This window comes from Myripristis murdjan, chromosome 21 (genome assembly GCF_902150065.1).
Source record: "Myripristis murdjan chromosome 21, fMyrMur1.1, whole genome shotgun sequence".
NCBI lineage: Eukaryota > Metazoa > Chordata > Actinopteri > Holocentriformes > Holocentridae > Myripristis > Myripristis murdjan.
In genome coordinates, this window is record NC_044000.1 from 14501264 (window position 1) to 14526522 (window position 25259).

A 25259-nucleotide genomic window follows, 5' to 3' on the forward strand; every position below is an offset into this window, starting at 1 on the left:
ACACAGCCTTTCTCCAGCGCTCTCCCCCACATGCCTCTCCAGATCCCTTGCGTGACTCCCAGCCATTTCCTGCTTTTGTCTGCCAGATTCCTGGCACAATAAAGCTATCGTGATAGTGATCTGAGTCAAAAGCACAATAGAGCCAATGACTGGGGTGAAGTGAGAGACTTCTCCTCCTCTGCAGGCAGCGTAGCCAGGAGCCAAGACGTTGTCACTATTATTCACTCATGCCTCATTTGGCTTCAGATGTCCATGCCGAGGTCTGTAATCAATGAGAGAGAGTGAGAAATGTAACACATTTCTTATCCTTTTCAACCATATGCCACCCGGATATTTTGACGCATGACACAGTCCTTTTTGGATGAAGACAAGCCTTCAGCCCACGCAGCCTCATAAATGTCAGTGAATATGCAGAATGGACCTTTACTATTATCACAGAGACACGAAAGTCACAAGACAGCTTTTCATTTCTAAGACAAAGACCTTGTGCTGTCACCCTGCTGCTGCGTGTGCTGCTTGGCCTTTGAAGCCACTCGTCTCTTAATAGAGTGTATTATTCCTGTCTCTGAGGCAGTAAGAATGGCTTCTTCTCACAGTGGCCAGTGGTCTCCCACCCTGTGGCTGCCTGCACTAGGCCCCCCGTGCCGGACAAACAGCCATTCTTCTCACCCTTGTGACGGAGATCCTGGAGCCACTGGCCTTCTGTTCACACCCGCTAGTAGCGAGAAATGACTGCGCATGATGGATTACTGTATGGCTCAGGAGCATTGTTGCCCCACATATATTCTGCCACACTCTGCTTTATTTTCAGTTCAAGCACAATGCCTGAAGAGGAAGTTTAGCTGGCAAGCCCAAGCTTCTTGTATACATACAGATGTCTCCAAAGGCCGACTTCATGGTAGCCGTTGTCATTATGGATGAAGTCAGGTCGAGTTAAATGGTATATGCAACAAAAAAAGGAACAAAAAGCATTTGTTTCAACTTCCTTGGAGTGCCAAATGAGTGGAGTTTACCTTGTCAGTACAATGGAAACGGAGCCGAGTAACTTGTCAATCACGGAAGAGTGCACTCAGTTAACTTTAAAATACTTCACTGTGATTGTGTTTAATTTTCTGGCACCCCTTGTGCTATTATGTGAGGAAAACCGCACCTGTCTGGGATTCCCAGCCAGTTAAAACAATAAAGCAAAACTATAGGAATGATGTGCAGATACTAATTCAGACAATAGATGTCTGCTATCTGCCTCTATCGCTGTGTCCTTATAGAGGTGCGTTACCCTACTGTGTCGTCATCTTCTCTGAAGGAGACCATAAAGATAGAGGCAGTCATTTGAGGCAGCATGTTTACAGTGATTTACCCGTGTTTTTATGGGGGGTTTGTGATAGAACAAATACTGTGCGTATGGCACAACTCTTTTAAGATACGCCGGTGATAAATGACGCTGTCTGTTGTGAAAACACACATCTCTGCTCTCTGCAGACAGACACTGCCAGCAACACACCTTTGTCTCCAAACCCCTATTTGTTTTAGAGACACACCGCCGTGCTTTCACACACCCCGTAACTCAAACATTCAAACATAACACCGTTTTTAGCAACTCAAGGAATCTAATAGACGTGATCAAACGAATACTGTGATATATGTTGTGTTTGAGGTCTGCGGCTGTGTCATGCCTCTGCAAAGTTTTCTGTGTCTTCTTTTATGTGTGACTCGGTATCTATGGCAACCTTCATCTGTTCGTGCCATGGTTTGCAGGCTGTGGACTCACGGGACTCGGTTGCCATGGCGCTTTATTCTCAGTGTTTCTCCTGGATCATAATGAGGATCAACCAGAAGATCAAAGGGAAAGATAACTTCAAGTCAATTGGTATCTTGGACATCTTTGGCTTTGAGAACTTTGAGGTAAGAAGTCCCGTGTTTAACCCCTTGAACTCTGATTTTCCCTTGAAGCTTCAAACGTAGATTTTTTTTTTCCTTCCAGGAATTTTTTTCCTTGTTACATTTTTATTCCTTTACAATGACACATATAGATTCTTTGCTTCACTTCATTCACTCTTAAGTGAAATGTTCAAACCCACAACAAATAGAGCACATCCAGATGTGTTGTGCATAATTTTATACGCATTTCCCTGTGATTGTAATATATTTGGTATTGAAACCTTCACTAGAATTGAAAATACAGTTATGTGCGTTTGAGCAAAGCTTGATTACACAACATGCATTTCTAATGACAAATCCACCTGATGGGACTGTCAGGGCTGAAGAATCACACTGCAAGTCTTACTAGACTGTATGGCTTGTTGAGCGCTGTTCATGGATGGCTTGTTTGACCTGCAGAACTAATGGCTTTGAAATTAAACTACACGCCTGTGTCCTCCCGTTCTGCAGGTGAACCGGTTTGAACAGTTTAATATCAACTACGCCAACGAGAAACTCCAGGAGTACTTCAACAAGCACATCTTCTCCCTGGAGCAGCTGGAGTACAACAGGTAAAGAGGTCCACCGTATCTGATCGGCTTTAAACCGTTAACACAGATAAATTAATTCAGATGTTTGCTGTCATGCAGGTGAATAACTGACAATAAAATCAGGCTTTTGGATGTGCTGGTGTGAGGGGAGAGAACATCCCACAGACAGTGGGAGAGATAGGACATCGGCGGGGGATGGGGGTTGGGCCTCATGGCGATACAGGCAAACTGCCAGAAGTTTGGAATGGGCTCGGTTTCTCCCCCAGACAGTTGTTTTCTTGTATAATGGGCCAGCAGCTTGGACATGGCTCATTTCATCACATGAACTGTCGGACAATACAGCCATTGTCTCTTCCTTGCTGTTTATATTTATATATATGTGGTGCGTGTGTGTGTGTGTGTGTGCGTGTGTGGGTGTATGTGTGTCTCTTTCCCCACAGGGAGGGGATCCAGTGGGAGGCCATAGACTGGATGGATAATGCGGAGTGTCTGGATCTCATAGAAAAGGTAGCTGCAGCAGACAGACAGTTAGACCCCGAGAGCAAAGTCACAACCAGGAACGGCGACCACAAACCACCAACCAGAGCGAGCTGACCTAGGCGCCACGCTGTGCTTACATTGACCTCCCTGTCCCAGCCTATCATTATATAGTCTCATTTTCCATGTTGTGTGCATAGTAATGTACACCGGTCAGCGGTTGGAGGTATGGTTGAAGTGGAGCTCAAAGATAATTTGTGTCATTTTCTTACCATAGTTTGAATTGTCAAAATGATGGTTTAGGATGGAGCGGTGGTATCCTATAGACTCCAGAGGTTGGAGAAGTGGACTTTTGACCAGAAGTTTGCTGACTCAAATTCACGGCAGGCTGGGAAAATGTGATGGAGGCAAATTAGATACGGAACGGCTCTCTAACAACTGAAGTGCCTTTGAGCAATCCACTCCATCCCCAAATACTCACAGGGAGCTTCTTATACCCCCTTTACTTAAAATTCTACTATACTATCCGGGACTTAACCTGGCACTTTAGTCCTGCATTATAAACTCTTGAACATCCTCGGTAATTAGCAGCCTCACCTGATCAGCAGAGGTGTAAACAGGTGTAAACAGGTCACCCGCCAATTTGTGACGTGTGTAGGTACGATGAAACAGGGCATGCTCTACATTTTAGGTGAACAAACCAAACTTTGGTGTAATCATAAAGCTGCATAATCACAGTGTGTGTGAATGTAGAAGCAACCATTAAATTACGTCTGTATTCCACTTTTTTGTCAGTCGGGCCTACAGTCCTCACTTAAACAATCCCCCTGCAATTTTTATTCATTTATTTATTTTGCTTCAACCCATGTTAATATGATCAATTACAAACTCACCATTAACTCACCGTCTTTCATTTGTGTACATAATGTAGAATGTTAGAGAAAATGCTGCATTTCAGTCAGATTGAGGGATAATGACCCCAGTTAACCTGCAGGTGAAAAACGCCTACAGGGCTTCTGCTAAACGCTTTTTGTTTAGCAGGTAGTCCTGGGTACAAAAACAAGCAATGTGTAAAACCAATTTGTATTAATGGCTGCCACTAGAAGACAGTGGTCAACACCCAGGTGCCACTGTGCGCATCTGCATGCATGTGAAGCAAGGTGTTGCTGTAAAAGACCGTGCATGCTCAGTCAACCTCCTCTGGCTAAATAAAGACTGAAAAAAGTGAAGAATGAATGAAGACTGTGCCGTATCCTGGATGCATTGTTTTAATAAAAGCTGCCAGTTGTGCCTCTGTGGGATTATAACTAGTTCCATCATGACTGTGATGTCTCTCTGTCTTCTCTCTGTTCCTCTGTCTGTCTCCTCTTTAGAAACTGGGCATGTTGGCTCTTATCAATGAGGAGAGCCGCTTCCCCAAAGGCACTGACTACACCCTTTTGGAGAAACTGCATAGTAGACACGCAGTGAGTGCGCGCGCACACACACACACACACACACACACATGCACACACATACATGTAACCACAGCTCACATATGTGCAACAGATAGACATGCGAAAGCACCCGCTAATTTGCATTGCATGCTCACACTGGCCCACTCACATGCAGATGTTTGCACAGACACACACATACACACACACACACACACACACACACACACACACGCACACACACACGTACACTCAACCCAAATGCATGTAAAAGCTGCATTTCCCCACCGAAAACTCCTCAACCTCAGTTAAGGAAATGCCTTCGCCACCCACCACCTCCTGAGACGTGCAGCCTCAAAGAGTTAACTTCTCCCCTCGCTGCTGAATAATGCCCTGGGTGCAGTAGTGAACGTGCAGCAGCACTCGTACACGCCCCCAGGTGCTCTCACACGCAAACGCAACAATACTGAAATGTGATCAGCCATTCTCGTGGCCTGATCAGCATTGTATTCAGGAGAAAAGAGTGTCCTCAGAAAGCCCAGCAACACTCGGGCTGAGGGAAACAGGAGAGTTACAGGGCAAGACATAGGAGCCGCCTAACCTTTCCCTTAGGTGTCTGGCTTCCCTGCTGATCCATGTGTGAGGTTTTAACGTTGCGGTTGGAAGGGTTAGAGATTAGGCCTCTCAGTTCATGCAGGGGATATGTTACCTACTTTACAGTTTTTCCAGCTTTTCCATTCCCCTCTGAACTTCTTCTTGGAAGACTCACTTAGTTTCTTATTTATTCCACTGTATTCAGTCCAAAAGAAATCTCCGTCTTAACAAGATGGAGTTATTTAGTGTCATATTCAGTATTAAAAATTTTATTTTGCTTAAAACAAGTGAAAAAAATTCCGCCAGTGGGATGAGATAATGCCACTTGTTTCCAGTGCGGTTTTACTTGTTTCAGGCATTTTTCTTGGAACATGAATAAAACTGCTGAAACAAGGCAGAATAAGGCGGATCAGCCACACTAGCAAAAAAAAAATGACACTTGATTCAAGAAAATTCTGGAGGCAAGTTGATTAGCATTGGAAACAAGTGGGATTATCTCATCCCACTGGCAGATTTGCTCACTTTTTTTTTTTTTAAATGAAAATCTGAATTGGAAACTAAATGGCTTTGCAATGATATGTTTTGCAGAGTTGCAGCTTCATGAACAGTGATTCTAATTAAGGAGACTTTTTGTCCTGTCTCTTCAGACCAACCCCTACTATGTGAAGCCTAGAGTGACTGACCACCAGTTTGGCATCAAGCACTACGCTGGAGAGGTAATTAACAACACTTACACACACACACACACACACACACACACACGGAGAGAGAGACTTGGCCAGAGCAGGTTCCTCTCTCTTCCTGATTGAGAGTGGGGAAGTGAGAGAGTTGCTGGATGGTGAGTTCACTGTGCCCGCCAAAATCTGCTAGAGGTTGTCGACACCATCATCCTCTTCTCCTGTAACCCCTCCTGTCACTCCTTCCTGTAACCCCCCCCGGGTCAGGAGACTGTGCTTCACCCTTCTCCCCTCCTGTCTCCACTCTCCACACTGACTAAAGGGCAGGAAATACTCCTGGCGGAAGTGAAGAGAAAGGGAGAAGAGATCAGGAAAGAGGGAGACGGCTGTCCTGGGCATAACTACAGAGAGGGAGTGACTTGGATAGGAGGAAAGGATGGAGGAGGGGGTGGATGGGGTGTCTTGCTGACACAAGGCAGAGTCAAAGATTGGCTTTGATAAAGAATGGCTTTATGAAGACGGCCTCAGACAATGTCCCCTCAGTGTGAGCATGGCAGCCCAGTCACAAGCCTGGCATGGATGCCTATGGTAATGACTTGGTCCAGAGAGGACATGCAGGCCAGCCAGTTGTTCGTTCTCCCTCTCTCTCTCTCTCTCTCTGTCTCTGTCTCTCTCTCTCTCTGTCAGTGTGTGTGTGTCTCTCTCTCCCCAGTCTGCCTCTCCAGAGAGGTTAGTTGCCTCTCTCAAAGCTCCTTCTGTTATCTGAAAGGACTCCGTGACTTCAGTGCAGGAAAGCGTAGCATCATCCAGTAGATTTGATTATCCGTGTGGTGCCAGGGAGATGCAGTTAATTTGAATTGAATTCGCTCAGTGCCAGATATGAACCCTCGCAACAAACAGACACCGCCTCACCTTGTGGGTCTTGTCAAAAATATTCTTGTGTCTCAAAGCTACATGTGAAGAAGCAAATTCCCAATTACACGGTGTGTAATACTGCAATCAAAGCGGCTAAAGATTCCCTAACAACTTTCAAAAATAGATGTCACTATTATATTTACTATATATATATCATGCTATATTAAACCGCAGAGACAAGAATCGGACAGTGTGGAGATCATCAAAGCACATCTGCTTTTTACCTACACTTAGAGCCTTCATCAGAGGTAAACCTTCGAGGCGCACCAGTAGCTCACCGGATAAGTGTGTGTACTCTTTAAAAGGGAAAACTTCACCCTAATGCTTGTGCACAGATCTCCATTAAAATCCAGAAACATTTGAATATCCCATTTTTCTTTAGATCATCACACCATCCCAAGCAAACTGAACCTGATATTGACAGACACAGAGAGCCTTTTGTACGGGTTCATTTCAATGATGCAGGAATGGACTGTAATTAGTGTGTCTCTGATATATAAATACCCATGTCGTCTATGGTGGATTTCATCCCCATGAGCCTCCAGGCAAGGGGAAGATAGCTCTGGATTATGCACACACGCACACACACACACACACACACACCATGCATACACGCACACATGCCCACATATTTGCTTGCATTTGAATCCACACACTCAGATTCTGTACATACACATTATTTTGTTGTTCTTAAATGTGTGGGACACACATGCATGCAAATGTGCGCGCACACACACAAACACAGGACAGCATTACCGTGGATCAGGGTGAGGGGTGGAATGCAGCGTTGCTAAGACCGAGGCTGAGCAGAACTCAACAGGTGACTGCAATAACACAGAGGCCCGCTACTGGCTTTGTTCACACCAGGCACTCAACACACACTTGCTGTCACCACTGATCACACACACACACACACACACAGAGACACACACACATTCTCATGTACATGTTTGAACACTGTCATCTGAACACACTCATTCCACGGTATGCAAAATATACCCGTTGTAAATATGCATGTTTAATTTAAATAACCAATTTAAATTTTAAGAGTCTTAAATGAGGTCTCCCAAAGTCCAATATGAGTTATCCATCATTCTACAATGTTTTTGCCCACTCTCATAAAATCTGTACTGGCTTGACATTGAACCGTATAATTGGTTACTGTTAAAGTTACGGGCGTACTAAATGGTCAAGTTTTAGAGCACAATCATATGTGCTTTTTAAATACGGCCTTACAAGTCCCAATTTTTAAAATAAAAATAGATTTATTGGGTGCTCTTTAAATACTGCGTTACCCGTCGTCTCGATGAGCGCAGTACAGAACAGAACAATGTTCTTCTATCCAGCTTCAAATGCCAGTAACAAATATCCATGTATATGTATGAGCTTACACAGACTGTAAACAGCATTAGGTGTTTAAAACGCTCAGTATCTTGGCCTCTATTTGTGTATGGGATCATATTCAGGTCTTGTATCAGGGTGTAAGCTTACCCAAATGGTATTGAAATGAGGATATGGTGTTTACAAGCGCCACTCCTTAACAGAAATTTTGATGAACCTGAATTCTCCAGACACATTAATAATGCTTCTGCTTTGCTAGGTGCTGTATGATGTGCGCGGGATCCTGGAGAAGAACAGGGACACCTTCAGAGACGACATCCTGTTCATCCTCAAAGACAGCAGGTAGGCACTCTATGGCTTTGGCTGCCACACTCTGATCATAAAGCCATATAATTCAGTTTGTGTTTCATCACGTGCCTCGTGCTGTGCCGTGCTGTGCTGTGCCGTCTGCAGGCTTGACTTCATCTACGACCTTTTTGAGCGCGTGGGCAGCCGGAGCGGAGACGAGACCCTGAAGATGGGCACGGCCCGCCGCAAGCCCACCGTCAGCTCCCAGTTCAGGGTGAGGCCGACGGCTCCATGTGGCCTGAATATCACTTTCAGCTCCGCACTCATGATCGGGTGATCATGTCTTCGGAAGGATAGTGGGTTAATTGTCTGCCACGCATCGCTGCATATAATGATCGCTTAACCCCTAGCATTTGGCTCTTTATCTTGCCATAATGAGTGTCAGCGTGGGGACACAGAGAGAAAGAAACATGGAAATGAGGGGGGAGACAGAGGGGAAGGACAATGCCGTCCGTGTATTTGATATGTGAAGAGTGGTGATGGGATATATGAAATATGTGGTTGTGAGCGGAGCAGGGTGGGGGGTGGAAAAATATGGAGGGGGGGGTGAGAGGGATGGAGGGTGGGGGCTTAGCATGTCCTAACTGCGGTGTGGAGGGAAGGAGTAGGGGAGGAGAGGATTTGGCAGGCTGCCCTGGCCTACAGTTCCTAAAGCCAGAGGATTAGGGTTGATGGCTGGGCAGAGAGGGGCCAACCAAGGGCCAATCACGCTCAGCTCTGCCATGCCAGGCCTCGCTGGAGACAGCCTGTCTGAGGCAGGGAGGAGAGGGAGGCTGACAGAGCCTGCCAGGTTCAAGGGTCCTTGGAGTGTGTGTGTGTGTGTGTGTGTGTGTGTGTGTGTGTGTGTGTGTATGTGTGCGTGTGCCTGTGTGTGTGTTAAGGTAAATATAGGCAGAGTAAGGCCCTGTTAACACACACAGGGACCCAGTGGACAAAGTACTGAACAAATAACAAGTCAGACCTGTCTAGACTTTTCTTGACTTGTACTTTTTTATATTGTCCTCAAGGTGAAAATCACAGTTATGGAAAAGTAGCATAAATGTCCTCTCTTAAACATCAATAACATGAATGAACAAACACAAAAGAATCTGTTGGTGCTGAGGAACCCCCTTCCATACTACGCTGATGTTTATCTTGTTGTTCTTGCTGTGTTTCAGGACTCCCTCCATTCCCTGATGGCCACACTAAGTGCTTCCAACCCTTTCTTTGTGCGCTGCATCAAACCCAACATGGACAAGGTGGGCCATGTACATTTCATTGCGTTAAAAATGTCAGACACAAAGTTGAATCTCTTTAGCGCTATTCATAGTTCCCCGTTTCTCACAGCTAATACTTAGTCTTGTTGTTGCCGCGCTGCTGCGATTCTGACTAACAGCAAAGTCATTTTTACAATGTAATGACAGTCGTTACCACAATTGCCTAACATTGACTTTTCTAAAAGCTTCCACACAGGCTGGTAGTGAACTGCTAGCGTTTCGCTTTGGTTTGGCTCAAGTCTCATGCTGGTAAACTGACTCTGCCCTCCTGGTTTGGTGAAAATACTCTCTTTGTGCTTCCCAGTATAATAGGGCTGTGTGCCAGCAGCACATTCCTGCCACTTTAGGCCCTTCACTCGGGGTCAGAGGTCATTGCTGGCCACTCTAGCTCCAGCGGCTTGGCCGATGCTCCACTGACCTGGCTGCATCAGTGGAATGCCAAGATAAGACCACAGTGGCTGCAGTCTAACCAGAGGGAGGGGATAGACCTACTCTGTGACTCTGCAGTTTATTTATTATGCCTCCACCCCTCCACTCCTCCTCACCACATTGCGGCAAACCCTCCAAAACTAGCATTGTTATCCATTTCCCTGATACTGGATAGTTTTGAATATTGGTTATAGGGTTCTTTGCTCCCTCTGAGTGGGTGTAAGTGAGTGAATTGGCTAAGCTGTAAGCCAGAGACATTCAGAGGCTTGGGGTAAAACTAGTTCAAGGCTATAGAACAGGGCTGTGTGCTACAGTAACCAAGTTAATTAATGTACACAGTGTGGTGATTGTCCTCTATGGGGACAGCTTGCCGTTGGCTCCTTGCCTGCCTCCTCCCTGCGCGTCATTCCACACCTCCTCTCTCACTCATTAGCATGGCAACTGCACTGTCTTCCTCTCGTTCTCTCTCCCCTTCTCTCTCTCTCTGTCATCCATCCCTCTGTCTCCTGTTCGCTCGCTCAAAGCACCTGGCCTCGGTTGGTCAAGATGGAACAGGTCGTGCCTCCATTAATCCCATAGAATGACAGGATTGCATGCACAATCCTCTGATGTGCTTGCATGCATGCACACACACACACACACGCACACACAAATACACACACACACACACACACACACACACACACACACACACACAGTCATACAATTTCCACATACCCACTGTTCCTGGAAAAAGCAGCTTCACTCAGTGAAGGGCCAGCTTGTTTGCAGTCAAACAATTCAACATGCACCACTTTATTCAGCTGCCTAAATCCTCTGCTATAGAGCAAAGTTCACAGCTCAGAATGGGCAAAGGTGGTGTGTGTGTGTGAGTGTGTGTGTGTGTGTGTGTGTGTGTGTGTGTGGTGAAAGAGCATGCAAGTGTGCAGCTTCCTTTGTATCCAAGCATAGGGCTGTTTCCATGCATAGTAGCATTAGCCCGCAATTAGATTGACACATTTGGGGAATGCTGTTGTCCCATGCGGGGCTTATCCGAGACCACATTCCCTCCAGGGTGACAATGGCCGCCGTGTGGTCTCTCTCTGAGTGATCAGGCTGCCTGTGTCGAGGTGTAAGACAGCAGACATTACTGATCCTCCCCTCTGATAAGCAGAGCCGAGCAACACGATGACGCAGCGCTGCGAACAATGCAGCTGATTATTCCAGAAAGAAAGGTCTCCCCGGTCGGCAAGGTCTTGCTCAACACTCTTCAGGTTCCTCGGCGTTTGTTTTCTTTGCACAAACCTGATTGTTAATGTAAACTGATAGCCCGAGCTGTGCTAATTCACTTTCTGGTTCAAGTTTAACTTGCCTTGGTGGTAAGATCATTTGAACAGCTGTGTAGGCTGACTTGTAGGATTACATGTGTTTGTAGAGTTTAGCTGTCGCATATCTTACGCTAACACAGATTGGAGTAAAGGAGAGTATATTTTAGGAACACAGAGTCAGTCACCAGAACATCTGAGCTGTGTCAAGTAAAGTAGGCCTGAATGCACTTCAACTCTCTATGAATGGCTTTTGTGAAGACATTACAGTCATGTAAATATGGGGCGGTTAGCCTTGGTTTTTCTGTGTCCTTTGACAGGTGTGAGATCGGATTTGTGTGTTTGCACGTTTTACGTATTGTTTTTTGGTTCTCTCCAGAACGCCAGCCGGTTTGACCCCGTCGTAGTCCTAAACCAGCTGAGGTATTCTGGGATGCTGGAAACAGTGAAGATCCGCAGGGCTGGATTCCCTGTCCGCAGAACATTCCAGGACTTCTACAGCAGGTCAGCAAAACACACACACACACACACATCTGAAGACACAGAGTAAGACATGTTTTATTGGGGGAAAAAAAATCCTAATCAGATAAAAGCCACATTGTACCATTGCCCTTTTGTCACTTTTTACCAAAAGTTTCATCCTATTGTGTTTTAGTCAATATGTGTGTGTGTGTGTGTGTGTGTGTGTGTGTGTGTGTGTGTGTGTGTGTGTGTTTGTGTGTTTGTCTGTACTACAGGTACAAGATGATCCTGAAGAACAAAACCCACTCAGATGATGTGAAGGCGAGCTGCTTAGAGCTTCTCACACAACATGACAGGGCTAAGAGAGAGTGGCAACTGGGGAAGACAAAGGTAGAGAACACACACACACATGCATACACACACACGCACACACCCACACACACACACATAAACACAGCAGGATAGAGTTGCAGGCTTGAAGCAGACAAGAACACAGCTGGGCAGACAGGGGATCAGGTGAAATGTCGGCTTATATTTTGAGCTGGATCACAAGCAGCTGGAAATCACCGTTTTTCACAACATTAGGTCTCCTCTGTCATGTTACGGGATATGGAGGACTGCATGCAGGAGTGGATGCTGTTCATAATGCAGATGAATGGTCTGCAGAGCTGTCCATCTGGTGACATCAGGAGAACCTTTGTCCTTTGGGACCCTGCGCTTTCCTTCTGCAGAAAGCGACGCTCCTGCTGTTCCCAAGCTGTTAATGTGTACCGTAGTTTGGATGGTCTCCACTGTGACTCACATCCGAAGGATTTCTCTGGCCGGTTGTGGTCAGTCTTCTTTTCTCCTGTTTACAACCACAGAGTTACGTGGTAGCCCCTAAGCCCTGACCCCAACAACTGGTACTGTAACCGTAACCCAACGCGGGTCGCTTACAGTAATCCTGAGGCGGCCTCACTGGAGCTGCAAGGGTGTTAGCCTCTTGACACTTGACAAGCTGTTGAGCTAATAACACGGACTCCTGGCAAATGGACTGCAGGAGGACAGCGGTGATGTGGCATTTTGTCTGTGCATCGTCCTTCTCGGTTTTGCCTTCTTTCCTTCCTTGTTTCTCTCTCACACAATCGACTCCCCAGTTGGGAAGCGCTCTCCCGGCTCCCCCATCCTCACTGAATGATTAACTTTTACAGTAATGACTCGTTTGATCTGAGCTCCACAGAGCTGTGGACGCTTTGCTCCATGCCGAACCCCGACCAGCCTAGACGGTCTGTGTCAGAAGCAGCAAGAGAAGACCGTAAATAAGAGAGTTTTATGGGGTTTCTAGAAATCAGCTGAATCCACAATTTGTCCCTCTGTTATTTCCCTCTCTCTGTTGTGGTCCGTTTGTGTCTGTCTAACCGCTGAAGACATCTCTCATTTGTTGGTACCATTTGGATAGTTTCGTTATGATACCCCCATTTGGCTGGCATACCACGGATAGTGTTAATTGCACATATGGCACGTTGAATGTTGAAACGCATTCTCAAATACACATCACAACCAAAAAAAAGCTAATGTGAGCCACACTTTGTATTTAGATTGTATATATGTATTGTATTTCCCGCACATCGCCATGAGTGTGCATATGCCCAAAAGATTTTGTAAAAAAATCATACTGCAATTATTTTGACAGATATTGCAATTCACCATTCCGACGCTGGCAGCATGCATAGTTACTGTTGCTATGTCTCACAAGCCATTGCCCTACCTCAGTGCAATCACCTGGTCTCACTTCAGCAGTTGCAACTTCAAGATGTCAGATGAGTTAGTTTTAATCCCCGATAATATAGGGCTACATTATCTAACTGCGATGAAAGGAACTGTAACACCAGGCTTATTTCATTTCTATAATCACAGTAGGAATTGTGTTAGCTGATGTCACTTGTTAGCTGGCAACTTTGCTGCACTGCTTGTCAGAACGTTATGACTTGACGTTGCGAATGGGGCAGAATGTCATATAACCAGTTGAATAATCGGAACAAATAGCAACTATCAACAAAAAGTGTAACATTTAGGGCTAACCTTCGAGCATACAGCCTTGTTTTTGTTGATTTTATGTACATTTAGTTGTTCATGTGGCGCCTTCTGCAGGCTTTAGCTGTGTCCCAATTCAGGGTCTGCATCCTCCCCGTCAACCAAATGGGACGGTCTAGCCTTCGGAGTATTTCCTGGTCGGATAACCGCCGTTCCCATGACAACAAACTCTGGAGACAGAAAGATAACGTTTCTTTCAGTCAGACAAGACAAAACAGTAAAGAAAGGGGTTCTGGTTTAACATATATGGCGTTGGATGTTCAAATGACTAAAAACGGAATATTTTATAATAGTGAAATCTGAATACTTACATATACTAGATGCCGCCGTGGCCATTTCAGTTAACTTTTTTCGACTGAGCAGCAGCACGCAAAGCATCTTGGGATACGGGAGCCCGAGAAGGAGGACGCATTTGAAGTGCGAATATGAAGGACCCTTCGACTTTGGATGAATTGGGACAGGCCTTCGTGCAGTGTTGTGACATAACTGGCCTTCAAATGTGGACTTTGAAGGATGCAGAATTGGGACACAGCTTTTGATCCACCGCAGACATTTCTCCAGTTGTGTTTTTGGCTCGGGGAAATTAATTAAACGAGCTCCATCTAGCTTTTCTGGGTACCTTTGGTCACCTTTGCGTGTCCCCCAAGCACAAGTAAGGACTATTTCTATTAAATAGTAACGTTATCATCACCAGTAAGCTTCACCACAAGACTTCAGTTACACAGTCTAGTAGCCCAGTGATACACTGTCGCTAAAGAAGTTTGTTTGTGAGACATTAGTTGCATGTGGAATTATGAGGGGCGTGGTCTTGTGAAATTGGCCAATCCTATTGGCTATATTCTCCGGGTTGGAATCGTGAATTGCAGTATGATTAAGATTTTAGTGGGTATGATACTATTTGCATTCATAACTTTCATTTTCTCTGAAAAATCTAGTAAAAAGATGATGACGATGACGTCTGTGCCCAACAAACATGATTTGGAGAATATGAATTTTCAGGCCAGGCATCTCTACAGCACCATAATAGTTCATTAAAAAAAGCTATTTTGTCACACACTTTATCAATATCAAAGTATTGCAGCTCGTGTGATTTGGATATTACACTTAATTGGCCATATTGTAGTTTTGATTAATTGCTCAGCCCAAATGCACATTCATACTCACACAGACACACAGCCACCCACCCACACACACACGCACATGCACATGCACACACACAGACACACACACACACACACACACACACACACACACGCACTGTTAGCCTCCGGAGTCATCATGCCTGGCTGATTTCTCAGCTGTAGAATAGCTTCATTGTCCCTCAGTGTAGGTCAGGGTTGGAAAGCTTCAATTTGTTTGCAGCGCAGCTCGTCGTGCATCCTGGGTCAGCACGCTGCACTTCAGTTAACTCTTTGCTGATGATGGCTGTACTTTGTAGGGACGGGGAAAAAGTAAGAGGAGGAGATAAGTAATACAGTTTCTATTGTACCTTTATTCTATCAGGAAGTCCCATCGAGATTAAAAACGTCTTTTTACAGGAGAGACTTGACTCAGATACTCAGAGCGAGGCCGTGCTTAGAGTGGGTATGAAATCCTGCACGTGTGTGTTTTTGATAGCAGCACCAGATTTTTGGGTTAAAGTCGGGAGATGCAGTGTGGGTTGTGGGATGGGGGCCTGAGACAGAGGGGGTTGCATTTCCTTTGTAGAAACAATCTGTGGGTAATTATATCCGTGCTGATTGTGTGCGGAGGAAGTGTGTACCCAGAATTAGGGGCTAGTGTGACGTTGTATGGACGAAGTGTTTGTGTATGTATGTGTGTGTGTGTGTGTGAGTGTGTGTGAGCCATTTGTTTTACAGACGAGGGAAGGATGTGGACGAGGAGGAACCTTCCTCCTCTCAGAGACGCACGGAGGCAGGCAGGGCTGCAGCTGTGGGGTCCTTTGATTAGTGGAACATCTGGGAGCATGACACACACACACAAACAACACACACACATACATGTGCACAAACACACTCTCAGTCAGAAAAACGTCTCCTCCTCCATAGAAGAGTTGGGTGGGTCCTCCAGGCGAGAAACTGGCATGGCATTATTAGGGCCCATAGTTAACCCAAGCACCTTAGCACACACACACACACACACACACACACACACACACACACGGGTGGGTCTTTCAACCTTGACATTGGTCACACAACTCAAATCTGCACAAGTATTACAATGTCATGTTACTGTGTTCCTTTCTTATAGGCTCTGTTATCTGAGATGAGCAGCCGAGTTACATTTCTCATTCTGTTTTAAGAAAGGAAACACACTTTTTTTCAGCTGGACTGCCGTTCTGCTTTGCCTCTGAATTACCGTCAAATGACCCACAAAGAAAGTGAACTTTGGAATGAACTTTGGGAGAAAAAAAAACAAAAAAAAACAAAAAAAAAAAACAAAAACAGAATTGCAGCAGGAGCCAGGGAAGGGTTAACAAAACTCTTTCTCTACCTCCTTCCTTCATAAGAAAAGTAGGGGTGTGGCCTGCGATCTGGACACCAGCCAGCATCCCTCCCCCTCATCCCTCCATCCCTCCCCTCCCCTCCCCTCCTTCTCGGTGTCTCTCTGCCTGCGCACGTCAGTTGAGCTGAGAAAGCAGCAGCAGCAGCAGCAGCAGCAAGTAGGGAGACGCTCAGGAAGGACGCGTGAACACAATGAGGCTCTGCAGCAGCGGGAGCAGCCACACTGCGGTCCCGGTGCCAGGTTCCCCCTCTCCTCTGCTCTGCTCTGCAGTCAGGGAGAGCAGCTAGCTCACTAGCCTCAGCCGCACCACAGCTTCCACTGCAGTGGGCAGAGGGGGCTGCCAGCAGAAAACAGGGGCCCTACACATCCCAGCAGGCCCTTTTGCACAGCCTTACCAAGAAGAGGAACTAACCCATCCCGTTTTCTCCTCCCTCCCTGTCTCTCTCTCTCTCTCTCTCTCTCTCTCTCTATCTGTCCTCTTCCCTTGGCCGTGGCGCTGCTCGTCCCGCAGGTGTTCTTAAAAGAGGCCCTGGAGCAAAGGCTGGAGAAGGAGAGGGAAGAGGTGCGGCGCAGGGCTGGTATGGTGATCCGCGCCCACATCCTCAGCTATGTGGCAAGGTGAGCAGTGAAGGGGTTGGGGAGAGGAGGGGGCTGACTGACAGCGACAGTTGTCAGTGTTTGTTTTGTGATAGAGGTGTACAGCATGTGTGTGTGTGTGTGTGTGTGTGCCTGTGCGTGTGCTTTTGAAATGTGGGTGCGCGCGTTCGTGCATGCACTTTTGTCTCTATATGTGTGTGTTTATATCCAGCGCCGCCGTATGAGTTGACTTTTAAATTCTCCCGTGGACTGGAGGGCACACACTGTGCAGCTGCTCCGAGGGGCTGAGATGACATTTGAAGTTTCTCTTTTCTCATAGATGCATTCATGCACCAGAGCTTTCAAATAACTCTAGACTCTTCATATTCTTGAGAAATTGAAAAAAAAAAAGCCTGTTCTGTGCTCTCAAGAAGCAAGAATGTATGTTGCCTGGATTCTAAATGCAGATTTGCAATACAACAGTTACTTACTTATTGTGGAGTAGAGAATATGTCTACAGGTGTGTGTGGTTTTTTATGTATATGCAATCCAATATCCTCCATGATGGGACAATAAAACCACTGAACTGAACTTCTGCAGTTTGATTTTGAGTGACTGTACTGGTCACGTCCCCTAATCGCACCGTTTCTGTATAGATTATCATCTTTGATCATCGTCAGAGGCTCCAACGTAATGGGATCGACGTTACAGTTGGTCCAGTTGTCTGTTTCTCCTCACTGAGTAAATCCCAGTCGTCTCAGGCAAAGCAGTCGTCCTAGTTTTTCTCTCTAGTTTCCACTCTGCCAGGGAGACAGGAGATCAATCACTGTGGTGGTTTTGGAAATCAGCAAAGGCAGACACCCCCAGGCATGTAAACTAGCTGTGCTCCACCTGCATGCAGCCATACAAGGTCACACACACACACGCTTCATAATGGAGCCGCTGACAGTGCGAAGGTTGCGGGTTCACTTCACTGAAGACCAGCGCTGTGGGAAGTCGCTTTAAAGTGCCAGCAAAGCCTTTGTCGTATCGTATGTAACATTATCACCAAGTGAGCTCTGTGCCTGAGACTGGCGAGAGGCCATGGGAGGACTGTTGCAGAGACCGGGCCAGGCTAAGGGTCAGAGAGTCAGAACAGTGTGTGTGGTCCCGAGCAAGTCATTTGTGTTTGTGTGCGTGTGTGTGTGTATGTGTGTGTTCCCTGTGTGGTGTGTGGGTGACGGGGCTTAGTCACAGGGCTAAACACAACAGCCCACACAGCCACACTGGCACAGCACCAGCTCATCAAACTCTAAACATTGCGCAGTTCACAACATACAGGCTCCTTCACCCTTGTGTTTATTTAAACGGAGAAAAAACCAGTGGGCGTCTCCGTGTGGCACAGCGTGATGTCACCGATTTGTTTGAGGCATCACAAAAAAAGCAAAAGTGAATCATGTTGCACCACAATCGCCGATTGTTTTTGACACGTGTGTTTCTGATTCCTTTGTTAGGAAGCAGTATAAGCGGGTCCTGTCCAGCGTCATCACCATCCAGAAGAACTACCGCGCTCACTTCTGGAGACGGGTCTTCCTGCGCCTGCGCGTGGCCGCCATTGTCCTGCAGAAACACCACCGAGGCCAGCTGGCCCGCTCGCTCTGCCGCCAGCTCAAGGAGGAGACGAGGAAGCGGAAGGAGGAAGAGGAGAGGAGGAGGAGGGAGGAAGAGGAGAGGAGGCGAGTAGAGGAGGAGGAGAGGCGGCTGGAGGAGGAGAGGAGACGGCAGGAGGAGGCGGAGAAGAGAAAGAGGGAGGAGGAGGAGGAGAAGCAGAGGCTGATGGAAGAGGAGCTGAGGAGGAAGAAGCTCGAGGAGGAGGAGGAGTCGTTGAGGAGGGAGGAGTTGAGAATGAAGAAGGAGGCAGAGGAGGAAAGGTACAGATCATTCAAGTACTGTGGTATCTTGGAAGGACATCATTCTGTTATTCACATGCAATGTATTTATCATTACCAACAACTTTTTTTTAAAAAAATTTTGTCTTTAGGAACTCCCTGGTGCTGAACGGCGCTTGTCAGAAGGTAAATCCATCTCCGTAAACCACACTGATCACGTGAGAGAGATAGTCCCACTTGTTTCCAAAGCAGTTTCACTTTCAGGGATCTTTCTGGAACCTGCTGTAAACATGTTGAAATAAGGCAGCATAAGGCAGATTGGCCCACTCTCATCAAGAACATGACAACTGATTTAAGAAAATCCTAGAAACAAGTTGATTAGCATTGGAAGCAAGTGGGATTATCTCATCCCGCCGATTTAAACACTGAATATGAGGCCAAATGACATGTAAAGATGGAGATAAACTCACTTCATTTTTCTTTTTGGGTCCTCAACTATCCTTCCATCCTTCAGAGGGAGCTGTCTCAGTCTCTTTCCTACAACCCCGGGCCAAGCCACGCCTCGGAGGAGGAAAGCCGTCAGATGGAGGAGATCCTGCGCCTGGAGAGGGAGATTGAGCGTCTGCAGAAGCAGCAGGAGGATGGTGTGTCCCTCCTTGGAGATGTTTCCCGGGAGGAGCTTCGCCAGAGGAGAGACGCTGAGATCTACAGACTGGAGAAGGAGGCCTCGCGTGTGGCCACCGAATTCCTGGAGCTCCTGGACTTTGGGGGCTTGGAGCCGTCTCTCTCCAGTGAGGAGAACTTGCACGACCCGACTGAATCCACGGCGCCTCTGGCTGAGGAGGAGGTGGACGAGGGCTTCCACGCTGAGGACGAGTGCATTCCTTTGCCCGACTTCCCTCCGCCAGCCAAAGTTCCCCTGGATCAGGAAATATTCCAAAGTATTCCCCCTCCTCCGCCTGCCTTTGCAGAGGGACTGATGGTCGCTCCCTCCTCCGCCTCCGCCCCCGCACCAGCGAAGGCCTCCCCTGTTACCTCCAACGGACTGAGGCATGCTCCTGCTCCCACGCCAACTTCAAAGGCACTCACTGCCTCCACAGCCCCGGGCCCTTCCCCTGTCCTCACCAACGGAGACAGGCAGCCATACCTGCGGGCCAGCATGGGCTCAGACACCGAGCCCGTGAGCGAGGAGCCGTCCCACAGCATCCTGCCGGACACAGAGTCGGACTACGATCAGGATGAGTACGAGGAGGCTCAGGGGAGCTCGGGGGCCAGCACCAACGATGGACACGCTACAGATGAGGAAGTATTGCGGAAATCATCCTGCACCCAAAACAGCCTGGACTCCTTCCGAGGCAGCTCCGACTCGGTGAGGCCCGCTAAATGCGTTGTTTGGGTTTAAGTCTATAGAGCTGAGGTGTTGACAGGCCCGTCAGAATGTGTGGATTTATTTGACGCCTAGGGGAATCAAATCATGTCAAATTCATCTGTTCGGAGAAATTGGATGGAAGGTTTAATTGAAAGGACACGAGTTGTGATTGTGCTGATCTTCGACTTTTGTAACACTTTTTGCATTTTAAAATCCGCCCAACTATGAGGTCACTCTGTTTTGCAGTTGTATATCCTCCGCTTGTCAGTTCTGACTTCAGTCATGGCTCACACACAGGCCCGACGTGCACCTCAATTTCCTCTGGGTATATTATGCTTCCCACACATTCATTCAACACAAACACCCCATGGGCATCCGAAAACGAATTTTCAGCCCACACGTTAAAGCCTGAATCTTCTCTTAACTTGTCACAACACTCAGCTCATGTTAGAATCACAGTGGAATACCGTAGCAATGATTTTGTTGGCTCGGCTGGTATGCATGTGAATCTGTTCCCAGATACTGCCAGTCAAGCAGAGAGCCTGGACCAAACAGTCTGTTCAGCAAAATGACAGAGGAAGGGAGGGTTGCGAGTGTGTGTGTGTGTGTGTGTGTATGTGCGTCAGTGTCTGTGTCTGTGTCTGTGTGTGCATGTATGTGTTTTAGGGCTAGGTTGGCTTTGAGTCAAAGAGAGAGTGATGACTTGAGAAAGGCTGTCAGGAGTAGAAGGTGGGGGTGTCAGACATTTTCAGAGCACTGATGTAAGTCCTGAAATTACAGAATGAAGCCGTTTGCTCCCTCCAGCCTCCAAGGAAAAAAGTTACTTGTTCATTCTTGACATGAAATCCTTATGTTATAGTTGTGCAGGTTTTTAGAATTAAACATGCATGGCTACACCGGCTGCTTGACGAGTTGTAAGCATACTATTTGAGTCAGAAATAAAACTGCCTTTTTTTTTTTTTTTAAACCAAGAACTGCCCTATTGGAAGGATTTACCAAATCACGAAATCCCCCATTTGTGTTTCAGTTCATTGACAGCGATGAGGACAACGACGGCTATGTGGACACAGATGAGGAAGTTTCCAACGGGAGAGTGAATCTGCTGAATGGCAGTGGGCCTCCCTACTTCCACAGCTACCTCTACATGAAGAGTGAGTAGCTTTGCCAAATCACTGCCCAGCAGGCATGCAGATGATTCACAGCTCATGCACAGCTGAACACAGCATGCGTATCCTGACTTTGAGAAATGTCTTGCAGGCCGACTTTGACTCCGGTGCTGCTGATAGTTTTATCTTCCCATTTACACATTGCTTTACATACTTTTGCCACGACGTGACAAGATATTTCATCAACCTGCCTTCCTTTCTTTCTTTCTTTCTTTCTTTCTTTCTTTCTTTCTTTCTTTCTTATCTCTGCCCACCTTGTCCTCTCTCAGGTGGTTTGATGATCCCGTGGCGTCGTCGCTGGTGCGTGCTGAAAGATGAGACCTTCATGTGGTTCCGGGCCAAACAAGACTCCCTCAAGTCCGGCTGGCTCTACAAGAAAGGCGGGGGAATGTCAACCTTGTCCCGAAGGAACTGGAAGATGCGCTGGTTTGTCCTGCGGGAGTCAAAGCTCATGTACTTTGAGAACGACAGTGAAGAGAAGCTGAAAGGAACCATTGACATCCGTGCAGCCAAGTAAGACCCTGCTTTCTGCTGTCAGTCGGCGAGAATGAACCCGAACACTTACTCCTTGCCTTTGTGACTTGATTTAATCACTTTTTGTTGAAAATAGAAAATGTTCAAGTATATGATCCACTAACCTGTGGTTTACTCTTGGTTTCTCTGCAGGGAGATAGTGGACAACCATGAGAAGGAAAATGCACTGAACATTGTGACGGAGGAGAGGACCTACCACATCTATGCAGAGTCCCCCGAGGACGCCAGGTACATTATATCTATATACCCCATGGAAAGCCTCTCACTTTTTCCATATGAACAGTATTTTGCTTGCTGCTGATTGTTGTCACTTCACTCTGGAAGCAATGTGTGGAAACGATGTTCCCCCTTGTGGTTGCCAGTGGAATTTCACAGTGTAATTACCTTGCATGATCACTGATTGCTCACTTGGTTTGCTTTTTGAACTCCCTCTGACCCCATCCAGTGGTTGGTTCAATGTGCTGAGTCGGGTCCACAGCGCCAGCCCAGAGCAACTCATGGAGATGCACCATGAGCAGGCCAACCCAAAGAATGCAGTGGTTAGTGCTGTTTTACTTCCGTACCGCCCGGGCCCCCGACATACATTCATTTTCAGCAATAATGATGAAGCATGTAACTGAATTAGCTGCAGCGTGATGTGCAGACCTTAGTCAAACAGTTTGTTGACACAGTTTTTGAGGCGAGAGGGGAAAAAAAAAAAAAATCACACATGCGCTTGTGTTTCCTTGCCACTTTTCCTGGATGTTCAAGGGTTTACAGTGTAGCGACTATTAAAATATATTCACAGATACAGAATTAAGTGAGCAACAAAAGGTGGCAGGATAATGAGAATCAGAACAAAAGAAAAAAAAAGGAAATGAAAGAAAGACAAACAGTTCAAATCAGATAATGTAGAGCCTAGCTGGGGCAAAATAGTTGTCACAGTATTATCCTAACCACCTCTTCACTTACTTTCAAACCCCCTCCCCCCCACCCATCCCCCCACCAACACCACCATCTGCCACCTAAGATAGCCAAAATCAGCTTTAGAGGGAATTTTGTAAGTCACTGTCGTGTCAACACCTCACATCATTAATGGTGGTAATTTTAAGGATTATATGTTCTGTCATGGGTCGTGATAATTCTAATCTGAAACCTAGGCTGCCTCTTGTTGAAAAGGTGACATCTGAGAGCTACAGTTTGGCTAAGGCCTGATATTAATTCATGCCTGTCTCGTTCCTGCAGGGCACACTGGATGTGGGCTTGATTGATTCTGTTTGTGCGTCAGATAACCCCGACAGGTGAGAAGTGCTCCAGGGATCCAACCCATATCTGATTTCAAGGTTGAGTTAAAACTGCTTCAGCAATGTGTGTGTGTGTGTGTGTGTGTGACTGTGTGTGTGATGTGCTCTGCTTGCAGACCCAACTCATTTGTGATCATCACGGCCAACCGGGTGATCCACTGTAACACAGACATGCCTGAGGAGATGCACCACTGGATCGGTCTGCTGCAGAAACCCAAAGGAGACTCCAGGATTGACGGACAGGAGTTCTTAGTCAGAGGTCCGTCACCAGGGATACACACTTTGGCCTTTTATGTGGAATGAGCGTGTGATTCATGGTGTTTTATGAGGAATCTAAGACTGACTAATTTTTTTTTATCCCACCTAAGGCTGGTTGCATAAAGAGATGAAGTCAGGAGCCAAAAGTACCTCACTAAAGCTGAAGAAGCGCTGGTTTGTTCTGACCTGTAATTCCCTGGATTACTACAAGTCGTCGGAGCGTAACGCCTCCAAACTGGGAACACTGGTCCTCAACAGCCTCTGCTCTGTGGTGCAGCCGGATGAGAAGGTCTTCAAGGACACCGGTCAGCTCTTGTTTGTCATTACACTGAGTCCACATGAGCTGCTCGTCTCCTCTATGCTGTTCTTACGGTTCCTTTCTGCCTTGCTCCCTCAGGTTACTGGAACATAATAATCCATGGGCGTAAACACTCGTACCGTCTTTACACCAAAATGCTGAATGAAGCCATGAGGTGGGCGTCTGCCATACAGGGGGCTATAGACAGCAAAGTCCCCATTGAGACGCCGACCCAACAACTCATCAGGGACATCAAGGTACAAAAGGGTTCACTTTGCAGTTTCTCCTTTTGTTCATTTTAGGAAACGAATACCACGGCACTGAGAACTCTTCTGTCATACTTATTTTAAGTTTTATACTGTATCCGCACTATTTATCCTTAAATTACACAGGGAAATCGGTGTTACATTTCAATAACGTTTACATTTAATATTAATTTCATCGTAACAGCCAAGCGAGCCTATGCCTGGGACACACACCGTAGTAAAGTGAGGTACTTGTGCCCGCTGTGTGTGTGGAGTGATGTTCCTTTACACTTGGCTTTCCCTCCTTCAGAGATTTTATTCTGACCTCTTTTCTTCAGGCTCAGTTCCTGCAGTGATACCATACATCACTGATACTGCTTGATTGTTTTAAGTGAACAAAATGTTGATCTTTTTGCCTCTGTCAATAAGCTACAGTGTGACATGCCATCTTGCTGAAGTAAAAAAAAAAAAAAAGACTGACCACTGATCCTGTTCTGTTTCTCTGCAGGAGAGCAGTTTGAACGTGGAGGCTGTGGAGCAGACATACTGGAGGAACCCCATCCTGAGATATACCCAGCATCCCTTGCACTCCCCTCTACTACCTCTGCCTTATGGCGATGTCAGCGTCCACTGTGAGTGTGCTCCCTTGTAGCTACTGTCAAGCTGTTACTGTTGACTCCTGTTGGTTTTGATAGGCATTGATGAGATACCGTATCAGACACTGTGATTTGTAAATTAAATTCCCCCCATCTCTGCCTTTCTGTCCTTCGCTCCTCTCCTCTTTTCTCCCTCAGTGCAAAAGGAGAAGGGCTACGCCAGCCTGCAGGATGAGGCCGTGAAAATTTTCAACTCCCTGCAGGAAATGGAGGCAGTGTCAGACCCTGTGCCAATCATCCAGGGAATCCTACAGACCTGCCAAGACTTGCGGCCTTTAAGGGATGAAGTGTACTGTCAGCTGATCAAACAGACCAATCACGTCCCCCAGCCCAATAGTCCGGCCAATCGTGCCCACTGGCACCTCCTGACTTGTATGAGCTGCACCTTCCTGCCCAGCCGAGGCATCCTGCGCTACCTCAAGTTTCACCTCAAAAGGTACTGGATGTTGGTCTTTATGACATGGCTCTCCTATGATCACTATCTGCCATTACTGGTTCAAAAAAATGTTGGGACTCACTCAGATGGATAAAGACTGAATAGAAAAAGGCTACAAAATAATTATTTATATACTAGGATATGAATAATTAATTTATTGTTCAGCAAGTGAGTTGTACTTTAACTGTGTTGGCTCCATTTCTCCTCAGCTAAGCTGGGTTAGAAACATATTACTCATAATAATAACTTTGTACAGCACTTTCTAAAAACAGTGTTACAATACCAAAC

The 25259-nt window shown here is 46.6% G+C and overlaps 1 protein-coding gene across 1 annotated transcript in view; it reads left to right on the top strand.

Annotated features, from left to right (window-relative positions):
* The window catches only part of myo10l3 (myosin X, like 3), a 62357-nt gene that overhangs the window by 32949 nt on the left and 4149 nt on the right, over positions 1–25259 (top strand). Inside the window, exons 12-35 of the mRNA XM_030080590.1 lie at positions 1756–1902; positions 2389–2489; positions 2909–2975; positions 4319–4411; positions 5620–5688; positions 8165–8247; positions 8359–8467; positions 9411–9491; positions 11622–11746; positions 11980–12094; positions 16794–16900; positions 18352–18768; positions 18879–18912; positions 19241–20095; positions 21123–21246; positions 21531–21774; positions 21928–22023; positions 22241–22334; positions 23020–23075; positions 23195–23337; positions 23447–23641; positions 23734–23891; positions 24388–24511; positions 24674–24971. Coding sequence (XP_029936450.1) covers positions 1756–1902; positions 2389–2489; positions 2909–2975; positions 4319–4411; positions 5620–5688; positions 8165–8247; positions 8359–8467; positions 9411–9491; positions 11622–11746; positions 11980–12094; positions 16794–16900; positions 18352–18768; positions 18879–18912; positions 19241–20095; positions 21123–21246; positions 21531–21774; positions 21928–22023; positions 22241–22334; positions 23020–23075; positions 23195–23337; positions 23447–23641; positions 23734–23891; positions 24388–24511; positions 24674–24971 — 3935 coding nt within the window. The remainder of the gene's footprint in view (positions 1–1755; positions 1903–2388; positions 2490–2908; positions 2976–4318; positions 4412–5619; positions 5689–8164; positions 8248–8358; positions 8468–9410; positions 9492–11621; positions 11747–11979; positions 12095–16793; positions 16901–18351; positions 18769–18878; positions 18913–19240; positions 20096–21122; positions 21247–21530; positions 21775–21927; positions 22024–22240; positions 22335–23019; positions 23076–23194; positions 23338–23446; positions 23642–23733; positions 23892–24387; positions 24512–24673; positions 24972–25259) is intronic.